At 42.7% G+C, this 11,303-nt stretch overlaps 1 protein-coding gene across 4 annotated transcripts in view; it reads left to right on the top strand.

Moving 5' to 3' along the window:
• Positions 1–11,303, top strand: part of LOC126396755 (TRPM8 channel-associated factor homolog) — a 16,640-nt gene that overhangs the window by 2,824 nt on the left and 2,513 nt on the right. For 2 of the 4 annotated variants that reach the window (XM_050055040.1, XM_050055049.1), the window contains exons 2-12: positions 1,137–1,206; positions 1,530–2,195; positions 2,492–2,708; positions 2,891–3,182; positions 6,474–6,775; positions 6,893–7,067; positions 7,396–7,490; positions 7,588–7,798; positions 8,118–8,354; positions 9,030–9,253; positions 9,420–9,533. In XM_050055040.1, the coding sequence (XP_049910997.1) occupies positions 1,137–1,206; positions 1,530–2,195; positions 2,492–2,708; positions 2,891–3,182; positions 6,474–6,775; positions 6,893–7,067; positions 7,396–7,490; positions 7,588–7,798; positions 8,118–8,354; positions 9,030–9,253; positions 9,420–9,533 (2,603 nt within the window). The remainder of the gene's footprint in view (positions 1–1,136; positions 1,207–1,529; positions 2,196–2,491; positions 2,709–2,890; positions 3,183–6,473; positions 6,776–6,892; positions 7,068–7,395; positions 7,491–7,587; positions 7,799–8,117; positions 8,355–9,029; positions 9,254–9,419; positions 9,534–11,303) is intronic. The other 2 variants (XM_050055066.1, XM_050055057.1) reach the window with 1 other exon arrangement.

Genomic DNA, 11,303 nt, shown 5'->3' with positions numbered 1-11,303 from the left:
GAAACTGTCAGTGTGTCATTCTGTCAGTCAAACATTCTGTCTGTCCCACGTTTTTCTACTCACTGACGTGGTCAATCTATGTGAAACTGCACATAGGCATTGAAGATTGGCATAGGTAGAAGGTGACAAAGCTACCAATGGGTATGGACTAGTCATAAATGAATATCGTCTATGACAAAAAACCCATGCAGAATTCTGCTGATTTTCATTTTGGATTGCCGCTGAAAACAGTTATACCACAGCAGATTGCATTTGGGTCAATAGGACAAGATGATGAATGCACAAGCTATGCACTTACTGGTTTGGATGAGATGCTTCTGTGCACATGAGTTTGTTTATTGGAGGAAGTACCTCTTTGTTATCTTTTCCTATTACTGTCTAGTGATATAAAATGTTAAGTGTTTCGATATGTATATTGTGTCCATTTTTTCTCCATGAGAGGATGGCGATGTTTTGTAACTCATGTTGGCTGTTTAGTTAGAGAAAAACTTTTTGTGTAGAAGTATACTTTGGTTTGTTCATTTTATTATTATTGCATTACATTGCATTATTTATTATTATTATTATTATTATTATTGCATTATTGATGGTGCTTAGGCTGCATGTTACATTCTCATTGTTAATAACTTTTATAACGTGTTAATTGTCTGAAAAATAAAGATACAAACACTGGCATTTAAAGAGGAGACAGCAGTGTTCACAATAAACAATATGAAAGATGATATTCTTAGACTATCATTTAATCAATTGACTAATGGTTTTAATAGTCATATGTTCATTTAAGTAACAAAAACACAGATGAGCTCCTTGGTTTATTTTACAGCCACAATGTTGTGTTGTGCCCTCATGAATATTGACACACCAACTGGATAGGCAGGTTTTTTTATACAGTCTTATTCAGGGTGTATCTCTTTCCAAAACCACATGTGTAACCAGTGAAACATTCACACGCTGAAAATGTTGACAGACAGGTGTTGCCATCCCGTCTTAAAGCTACATCGATGTCTGATCTTGGCCTTCATTAGAAGCCCACCACTGGGTTGTGCTCTGTGAAGTCCGTCCTCCTATTGTGATTTCCCCTGAAGTACTCAAACCTGTTCTCACCCTCATTTATATTCTCTCATCTCTCTTGTCAGATAGTGTCCTTGGTGGATCGCCTGACTGGAAAGCTGTTGTCTACAAGCAGAAGGACAATTTGACTTTCAGGTAAAGACAAGAATAACTTTGTGCTTTTTGGTTGTGTTTGGTTGTAATGAAAACCTGCTAACTATTTTCTGGCTCTGGTGACAACAGGTGGACAGCAGCCGATTGACTTTTGGTCTCTGAATAAATTGGTATAAAAGTATAACACACTAGCCATTAGTAGTACATTGCTTTTTGTTTTAATCTCTGGCAGCTCTTTCTTTTCCCACAGGACAACTAACTGACACAACATCAAGGTTTAACTGTATTCACTAACGCAACTTACATCTGACTTAACACACCTGTTTCTGTCACTCTGCTCTCCGCCCTCTTCATCCAACCTTCAGAGCATCGATCCTTCTCACCATGGCCCACCAGCCTGCTGAAAATCCTCATGAAGAGGCCTACATCGCCCTGATGAGAGGCTTGAAAGAGCTGGACCTCCGTACCCCCTGTGAACCCAGTGACCTAGTGCTGATTGGAGACCATGCCTTTCCTTTAGCAATGAACAGCCAAGGCCAGGTCCTGATGGCCGCCTCTCTGTACGGCCGTGGACGGATTGTGGTCATGGGTCATGAGGGCTACATGACCACCTTTCCTGATCTGTTAGAGAACGCTCTGACCTGGCTGAGAGGAGATGGATCCAACAATATGTCTGTTGGAACCAGCCAAAAAGTCAAGGCAGTCGCTGATAACCTCAGCAAGTCCAGCTATGAAGCCAAAGTTGTGGGATCCTTCAGTGACAAACTGGGGCTTGGTGTGTATGTGACAGATGCCTACAGCGTTGGTCCACACGCAAAGGAGCTGGTGGCATTTATGAAAGCTGGAGGAGGAGTGCTGATCGGGGGACAGGCATGGAGCTGGGCTGCAGGTCACCCTAAGGAGAACACGCTGCTGATGTTTGTGGGGAATAAGGTTTCTGGTGTGGCAGGGATCTACTTCTCTGAGCACAGAGGTGTGAAGGAGTGCCTGCCTGTCTACCCTTCGATCCCATCTTCCTGGATGGCTGTAGTGTGAGTTTATCCTGTACTTCTCTTTTATTGCACATCTAAAAAGGTCTGACTTTCCAAACTTGACAACTTTAAATAAAGTAATAAAAAAGTTTGATAAAATAAAGTTGAATAAATAACATTATATGATGAATTATAGTATAGTTACTATAATAATAATATCATTATAACTATGACAAGGCTGTTTGTGGCATAGTCCCATAAACCATAACTGCATCCTTCCCGATTCCACGTACCAACATTTTTCCTGTTTGTCTTCTACACCTATCTTATCTCCCTCTTTACCCTCTCAAAAATAGGACTGGAAAGAATTTTGAGGATGACTTGGAGTTCTTACTTCAGGGAATTAAAGAATTTGACCTCCAGGGTAGTGCGATATCCTCTGAAGTCCTGGTCCACGGCCCCCTTGCCTTCCCCATTGGTACCAATGAGAGTGGACAGGCTTTCATTGCAGGAACTTACTATGGGCAGGGACGAGTCATTATGGTCACTCATGAGGGATTTATTGGACGAGAGGTAGAGTTAACATTAAATTCACTCACATTTTAGAATTTCTGTCTTTATAGGTCAAATTGATTTTGTAACTTCTGGCCACCAGCAGCTGGATATTTGCAGTGTGCTGAATAACGAGATGTGTGCTAAATCTTTTTTTACATGATTTACAAACTACTGCTTTCCTTGTCAAAATTTTATTACAGTCACTGGCTCCATTTTGGAAAAATGCCATCCACTGGCTGGATGAAGGCCGGCAGGGCGTCGTTGGTGTGGAAGGGAAAATTGCCCTCAACAATCTCAGCAATTCGGGGTTGCAATGTGAGAAGACAGCCTTCAGGAAAGACCTGAGTGTGTATGTGTGTTCAGTGTGCAGCGATAAACGAGCAGAGGAAATCCTAGAGTTCGTGGCAGAGGGAGGAGGCCTGCTGATTGGTGGACATGCCTGGTACTGGGCTCAATGTCACCGTGAGAAAAATGTATTAACAGAATTTCCAGGTATGGTAATGCACCACCAGTTTTATTACATCGTGCCCAGTTCATTCCATGATAATATAATATAATGCATGCTAAGCATATTCCAGATGCTACTGTCTACGTGCTCATGCTGGTGTGATAATGTACTAGGCAATGGCTCATATGATGCACAGCTTAAAATGAATGAATTCTACCTTGCCAAGTACAATGTAGCATGCCGTCGCTGTCCGATGGAAAACATGTATCTCCACTTTGAATGATTTTGACTTTTTACGCGCTTTGATGGACACTTCTGACACCCAATGGAGATACGTGTTGAATAGATGATGTAATAGACGTCTTTCCATTGGTCATTTGGATATCCAACGCTAAAGGTTGCTAGGGAATATTATGGACACTCCATGCACTGTAGAAAGTCAAAATCGTCAAAAGTGGAGATACGTGTTTTTCATCAGAAAGCAACGATGTACTAGAGCACAGGATGGTAAACAGGAATAAGCAGGAATAAGGGGTTGGGGTGTAGGGGTCAAAATGTAGATATAAAAACCTTACAAATGGGCTAATGCACAGAAAGCTCACATCCCAGCAACATCAGCTGATCTCAAACAGCCCAATCAACTGATGGAGCAGCTGATTGATGGAAGGGAGTCAGTCAGCTGATAGATCACATGATTCCTTTCTATGCAACCAATTGGCAAACTCATTCAGGGCGCCCTATTTAAACTGCTCTGGCCTGTCTACTGTTGCTGTTTCTTCTGCAAGCCGCTTTACAACCTGCTTCCACCCCAGCTCCTCCTTGTAATGCTGTGTTTGACCTATCAGTCTCATTTCTGTTTGGTCTTTGTTGCTGCTGTCCCTGCCTCAGGCTTTCCATGCAGGCACATGGAAGGGTAGACAGGTGTGCTCTCCCCACCTTAGGCTTTCCATGTAGGCACGTGGAAGAGGCTTTCTGTGTAGGCCCGAGGAAAGGCAGAGAGGCCCCAGAACAGAGCCATAAAGCCAAATATAATACTGCAAATGGAAGTTTTCTTTGACTAAAGTGTTCTTGACTGAACTGAGAAACACATAAAAAAACATGCTTGAAAGCTTTGAATATGACCTGTTCAAGACAAACAGCCTCTGGTAAACACAGGCCCAGGAAACTGAGGATTTGCCAGACTCTATAGAGTTACTGCAGGGAGGTGTATACAAATTAAGCACAGGAGCTCTTAAGTTACATAAATTTGACTGCAGATGACCAGAAAGACTGAGCTGCTGTGCTGGCTGAGATTAACAGGGAAATATGCTCCAGAGAAACCATTGGACTGAGTTGTTACAGAGATGGACAAAGGGGTGACAGTGCAGGTAGAGAATACAGGGGGACTGAGGGACGGAGACCGAGTTGGCTGTCTTGATGCCTGTAGAGATTGCAGGCTAGATGCTCAAAAAATAGAAGTTTATACGACATGACCACATTGTAAGGTGGATGCTGGATTGTTGGTTTGGAACATTTCATCATGTTGGAAATTAACCACCCAACAAGTAGTTTCGAAGGAGTGTACTGATGCCAAAAAGAGACAACCAGCTGAAGTAGATATGACGAGATTGGTTAGATTTTTTTAATATTACTATCGCAACTTTAATAACACTGACAACAAACAAACATCAATGTCAAGGCATCAAACCCACGAATGCCATGCCATCAGCAAATTTAATAGTATCATGATCAGATGTCTTGCTGCGACATTCCTCAGTGTAGAGAGTAAATAAACCTGGTGAAATAGTCCTCCCTTGTGGCGCCCCAGCATTATGACCACTGGAGTTGGTGTAGTTGCTGCAGAGGAAGGTGCCAAATACAGGCATGCAAAGAAGGTGCTGGCTGGTTTGTTTAATGGAAGCAGAATACATTTGCAGAGAGGCCAGAGTACTGGGCAGCAGGTCGACTGAGGCACTGGACATCGCAGAAAAACTGTAGAGTGAACAGCCTGGGGAACTGTGTGGTCCTGGCCCACATGACATGACTTATCTGGATCCAGGGGCTGTGTTAGTGTGAGTCATTGAACGTGCCAAGCCAAAGGTGCATAGCAGCAAACCAACATCAGGAAGCCAGTGTAACTTGCTGCTGAAAATGGCTACACTCTAAACAAAAATGGTCCTAGAAGAACACAAAAGCAGTTCTTTAGCTCATCATCATAAGGGGAACCTGTTTTAATGCTGTATGGGACCCATCTTTTAAACAGTGTTACAGTGCTATATGAACCATTAGAGGTGCTATCTAGCACTGTATTGCTTTTTATTTTTTTAGCCTTGGAGCCCTTGAATGATGCTTGATTATATCACGGACAAGTCAGTATGTTTCTAAATGACACTTTTACTCCAAATATGTTTCTTGATACTTTTTCATAGAATATTGTCTTAAAAGATTCAGAATCCTGTACCAAATGCATACTCAGGCAACCTGGAATATATTTGTGCACATGGGGGCAAAAAGCTTAGCTTGAGAGCCACTGCTTTATTGTGATATCCTCTGAAAATACAGTATTTGTAGGCTTATTCAATCCATCTATTTTCATCCGCTTATCCGGGGCTGAGTCATGGGGGCAGCTCACCAAGCAAAGTACCCCAGATGTCCCTGTCCCAAGCACCAAGCAATTTCCAGCTCCTCCTGGGGGACCCCAAGGTGTTCCCAGGCCAGATGAGATATATAATCCCTCCAGCGTGTTCTGGCCCTAGGGCCTCCTACTAGTGGGACGTGCCCAGAACACCTCTAACAGGAGGCGCCCAGGAGGCATCCTGATCAGATGCTGGAAACACCTCAACTGACCCCTTTTAATGCGAAGGAGCAGTGGCTCTATTCCGAGCTCCCTCTGGATGTCCGAGCTGCTTACCCTATCTCTAAAGCTGAACTTCACCTTCCGACTCAGCTTCCTCCTCACCAAAACGGTCTGGCGCAGTGCCTGCATCACTGCAGAAGCTGCGCCAGACCACCAATCCATCTCACGCTCTATTCTACTCTCATTCGTGAGCAAGACCCCAGGATAATTGAACGCATTGGCAGAGAACCATGGCCTCAGATTTGGAGATGCTGAATGTCATCCTGACCAATGGCCCATAAATGACATTGACCATGAGTCAGACAAGCCCTGGGCTAATTTGCCATAGACATAGCTGGCTCTGCAACAAACCAACCACAAGAAACCTGTTGTTTGATGTAACACACCTACATAAACTTAAATCTAAAAGTTCTTATAACCTAACCAGTCCCACCCTAAAAACAAGTCTGAATAATAAAACACAGTGGATCAGCCTGGGTTTTTTTGGAATGTCTTTCAGGAAACAAGATCCTGAACCCAATGGGCTTGAGCCTGCTGGGTGCAATGATCAAAGGAGGGACCTACAAGGCCCCTGTGCCAAGCCAGGCCATCAAAGACAACTACTACTTCCGCCACCTTCTACACCGCTTTGCCCGTCATGTGACCCAGGGGGAGAAACTCAACAAACAGGAGGAGGAAAACCTTAAAAAGCTGGGCCAGGACTGTGCCACCTACTTGACAATGGAGGCTCATGACTGCCCCTCCTATAAACAGGTTGTGGCCTCCCTCACTGACATCTTGACTAAGTCAGGCATGCCACAGGTATGTAGACAAAATGACATAAGAACTTTATAAAATATAGAACAGTAGAACAGCACAAAGCTGACAACCAGACAGAACTGTCACTGCAACATCTCTGATGATGCATTTTCTTTCAAGGTGTGTGACAAGTGTCCCGTGAAGAATCCCAAAGACCACATGCTCCTCACTCTGGGGCCAGCGGTGTATAAGGCTTGCCCAGATCCTGATGCCCTCCTGCCCTACCTCATCAAGCAAAACCCCATGATGTCAGTTGTCTACAACCACAAGATCAAGATAGATGCTGACACAGCAGGTAAGACCTCGTCGTCATGAGCTATTTATGAGCTCATCCTGTGGGCTAAATAGTATTGTGTTTCATCAACATAATTTGCGCGCAAAACTGAATTCAATCTGTTGCAGTAAAATATTACAGTGCACTTATCTACAGACCGGATTAGCCATGTCAACAGCTTAGCAGGAATGTTGTCCTTTTTGGAATAAGGGAAAAAGTCAAAATATTGTGTGCATGTAAACATAGTCACTGTTAAGAAGAAGAATGGTGAAATGTATCTGGAAAATATTATATACAAGTAAACATGACTGAGTGTAATTTTTGCTGCTGCTGTGTCTGTGTGTGTCAGGAGGGGAGGAGTGGTTCAGTACAGGTCTCTACCTCTCTCCTGGTATGAAGACCTACATGGCCCTGCCAGCGGAGATCGTCAACAAGGACTGGAAGGTGCTGTACACAAAATTGAGTCAGGAAGGTTATAAAAGCATAATGAACCACCCAGGCCTACTCACGATCATTAACACATGTTCTATGTCTTCCTCAGATCCAGATAGGCTGTCAAACAGACTGTCTCAAATCTGCAGTGCTGAAGAGAGCACCGTGTGTTCATGAGCGATTCCCAGTAACCTCAGAGATGATGCAGGTGTGGAACCTGTGGGGGGGACTCATCTACGTGGTGGCTCCACCCAAAACAAAACTGGATGGGGTAGAGATCACAGTGCAGATGGCTGTACCTGCGCCATATTATAAATCTGGTGAGTCTGTTGAGGGTGACACTGTGGTTTGTGTCTGCTGATGTGAGTAAATGACAAGCCTGTAGGGATACATATGGTTGTTTTGGGATTTTGGGGAGTCCAAGTAAGAAAATCTTGTTCAACATCTAATGTAATCTCATTAGTTCTCATCAAACATCACTTGTGTGTCGGGACAATTTAAGTGAAACAATTTCAGTTTAGTAGGTGTCCTTTAAAAATGTAGAAAAGGTTCCCTCAAACTAAACTGAAAAAATAATTGTGGAATAACAAAATAGTTTGTCGCTCAGTTTTGAATGCACCCATCTCTTTGTTCTTTCAGGCGTGACGACACCTGCCGATTGGTCAGTGCTGCGCACAGCTCCTGCACCCTGGGCAGAGCTGGAGATGGAAAACATCATCCTAACAGTCCCATCAGATGTTGTTCGGAACCTGGATCGCCCTGATGAGGTGGCAGCGCTTTGGGATGACATCATGAGGACCATGGCTGACCTGGCTGTTATACCACACAAATTTCCTCGCAAAGAACGCTTTGTAGCAGATGTGCAGATTTCCCATGGTAAGTTCATTTGACTTAAACACTTTATATGCCTGTTTCTTATTAGTTTATCCTGTTGAGAGTCTCACAAAGATGAAGCCTGTCCTAACTCACAATGACTGAGAGCTAGGGTATGCCACTGACAGGTCACCAGTCTATCATAGATATAACACAAATACACAGACATCAATCAAGAGTTTCCAATTCACCAAAACACATCATTTCAAATTAGCCAGCCTGCACACGTTTCTCAACATGTAGGTGGCTGAGCCAGTGGTTAACAGCTAACGGTCCTTACTCCATAAACAGCTCTAACAACAGCTAACAGCGTTAGCCAGGAGGAACTGGAGAGTTGGCACTATCATTGCTGGCCCTGGGTATAGGCAGTATTGGCGAATGCTAAGGATGCTGTTATCCACAGGGCTCGTGCTCTAAATTTCACATACAGAACCTTTAAACAAAGCAGTGGAGCCTGTGGGCAGACTGTTGGAATTTAAAGAGCTTAAAATTACTAATTGGATTAGGAGTTTAGTAACAACAACAAATGCTAATATGAGGCCAGTGTTTTTATGCTTTGCTCTGAAAGCATGTACTTGAATTAAAATATATCGTCCGACTATATTTCTCTACCACAGATATGGAACACTGGAGATCCACTGATAACACTGTTTGGTTTCCTGATTTTTATCCTTTCAGGTTTCATGCATGCAGGTTATCCTGTCATGGCACAAAAATGCTCAGCACCTGTGCTGGTCAACCCTGAGCAAATTAGGACCAAAGGCATGTGGGGGCCCATCCATGAACTGGGACACAACCAACAGAGAGCCTGCTGGGAGTTCCGACCACATACCACTGAGTGTACATGCAACCTGTGGTCAGTGTACGTGCACGAGGAGCTGTTTGGTCTCAACAGGGCAAAGGTGGAGTGAATTATTTTCATTTTTTGTTGACAATAAACTTAGACCAATTATTGGAAAAGTTGGTCTTAACATGTGTAGTAACATGTTTTCATATCAATAGATGTTACAAAAGACAACTGGGATTCCTTTGTTTACCATTCATATCATTCATTCTTGTTCAATGCAGGCTCATGGAGCTCTGACTGCAGAAAATCGAAACAACCGAGCAGAGCAGTACGCCAAGGGCGGCAAGAACCTCAAAGACTGGAGCATGTGGGTGGCCCTGGAGACATACTTGCAGGTGAGAGATAATTACTGTATATTACATTCTATAGAGAAGCTTTATCACACACAGGAGTAAGCATTTAAACACAACTGCATCTCTTAAAATGTACAAAAAAATAATCAAGATACAGGCGCAAGCTACAATTCCAGCTTCAAACCTTTTATTTGTCAAATCTGATTTGTAAGAAGAAACTTTAGAGAACAGCACTCGTGTAAAATGCTTAAAATATGTTCACCAAAATTCATTCAACATATCACTAATCTACAGTATATAGTGCTTCTCTACTTTAACAAACAAAGCTATGTACAGTTGGCCTCTTATTCATCCATTCATACACACGCTCGCACAGAGATGGTGACAGAGCTACCATGCAAGGCACTCGTCTGTCTTGTCCAAGGGCACTTCGACATGTGGATACCAATCACTAAGCCTCTATTTGGTAGATATAATACTTAACTGTATGTCTAAAGAATAGTCAATGTGCTTTGACTTAGATTTTTGAAGTTCAGGTTAAGTTATGAACCAATATGTGATGCACACATGCTTTAAGAATTGGCCCCACACATACCTTGATATGTACGTTTAGAACATAGTGCAGGATGTCTCCACTGAGATAAATCATTATTGCTCAAAGAGAATTTGAGTGTGAAACAACATTTGTGTGCCAAAGTTGGTCAAATTCTGTCCACAGGGTTTAGAGATTTGGCATTGTGGTGCTCCCCATGTATCAGGTTTTAAAGGCTTTTGCCGGCCTATTCTCGGACAGTGACTGAAGATATCTAGCAAAATATAATGGTTTGACAAATGGTCAGTGAGTTAGAACCTATTTCCTGCTCAGCCCAGAGCTTTGCGGTGATTTTTTTAATGATGGCAGCCATGTTTTTAGACTGGTCTTGCCCAATTATAGGCTGTATACCAAATTTGTTGCCAATACGATGGAAACGCTAAAGTAGATGTAATATTACTGTTTTTCAGATTAAATGAATAACTTAGCAAAAATCCATTATGACGGACTTTTATTATCCAAGAGGCTTTTTGTAAGGCATATTGAGTTGGATATTAGGGGTGTGCCATGTCATCTCATTCACGATAATACCGGTATAATTTCTAATATGATATGAAAAATTCATATTGTGATACGATATTTCGAAATTGTTGATATTGATGTCATACTGTTATGGCATGGCAACAACAAGCATGGCTGAAAGTGAAATTATTACAGACTCCGCAGTGGTTACAAAAAGAGGAGCAGCTTCAGTAGTGTCGAATAAACTGTGGGGTCCTGAATGTTTTATGAACAGCCCCGGACTTCTCAGACTCTTTTAGTGAGTTACCACTCAGAGGGAACTCATTCAGCGGCTCCTCTGGCAGCAGCAGCACAGTGTCTCTCCCTCTCCTCTCTCCTGTGCAACACACGGGAGTCGATGTCGTCAAGTGGTTTTGTCATAAACCTTTTGTAATGTAAACCTACGTGACGCTCGTGGCTCAACAAAAAACTACGTACATGTGAATGCGTGATAGTTGTAGTGTCATAACAGCCTGTCACAGGTTACAGCGTGAAGATTTTGCTAAAAGACGGAAATCACCTGTTGATTTATATACAGTGGTGTGAAAAAGTGTTTGCCCCCTTCCTGATTTCTTACTTTTTTGCATGTTTTCCATACTTAAATGTTTCAGATCATCAAACAAATTTAAACATTAGTCAGAGATAACACAAGTAAACACAAAATGCAGTTTTTAAATGAAGGGTTTTATTAATGAGGAAGAAAAAAATCCAAAGTTACA

This window comes from Epinephelus moara, chromosome 2 (genome assembly GCF_006386435.1).
Source record: "Epinephelus moara isolate mb chromosome 2, YSFRI_EMoa_1.0, whole genome shotgun sequence".
NCBI lineage: Eukaryota > Metazoa > Chordata > Actinopteri > Perciformes > Serranidae > Epinephelus > Epinephelus moara.
The sequence above is the reverse complement of the archived record's forward strand: the minus strand, read 5'-3'. Positions and strand labels throughout refer to the sequence as shown.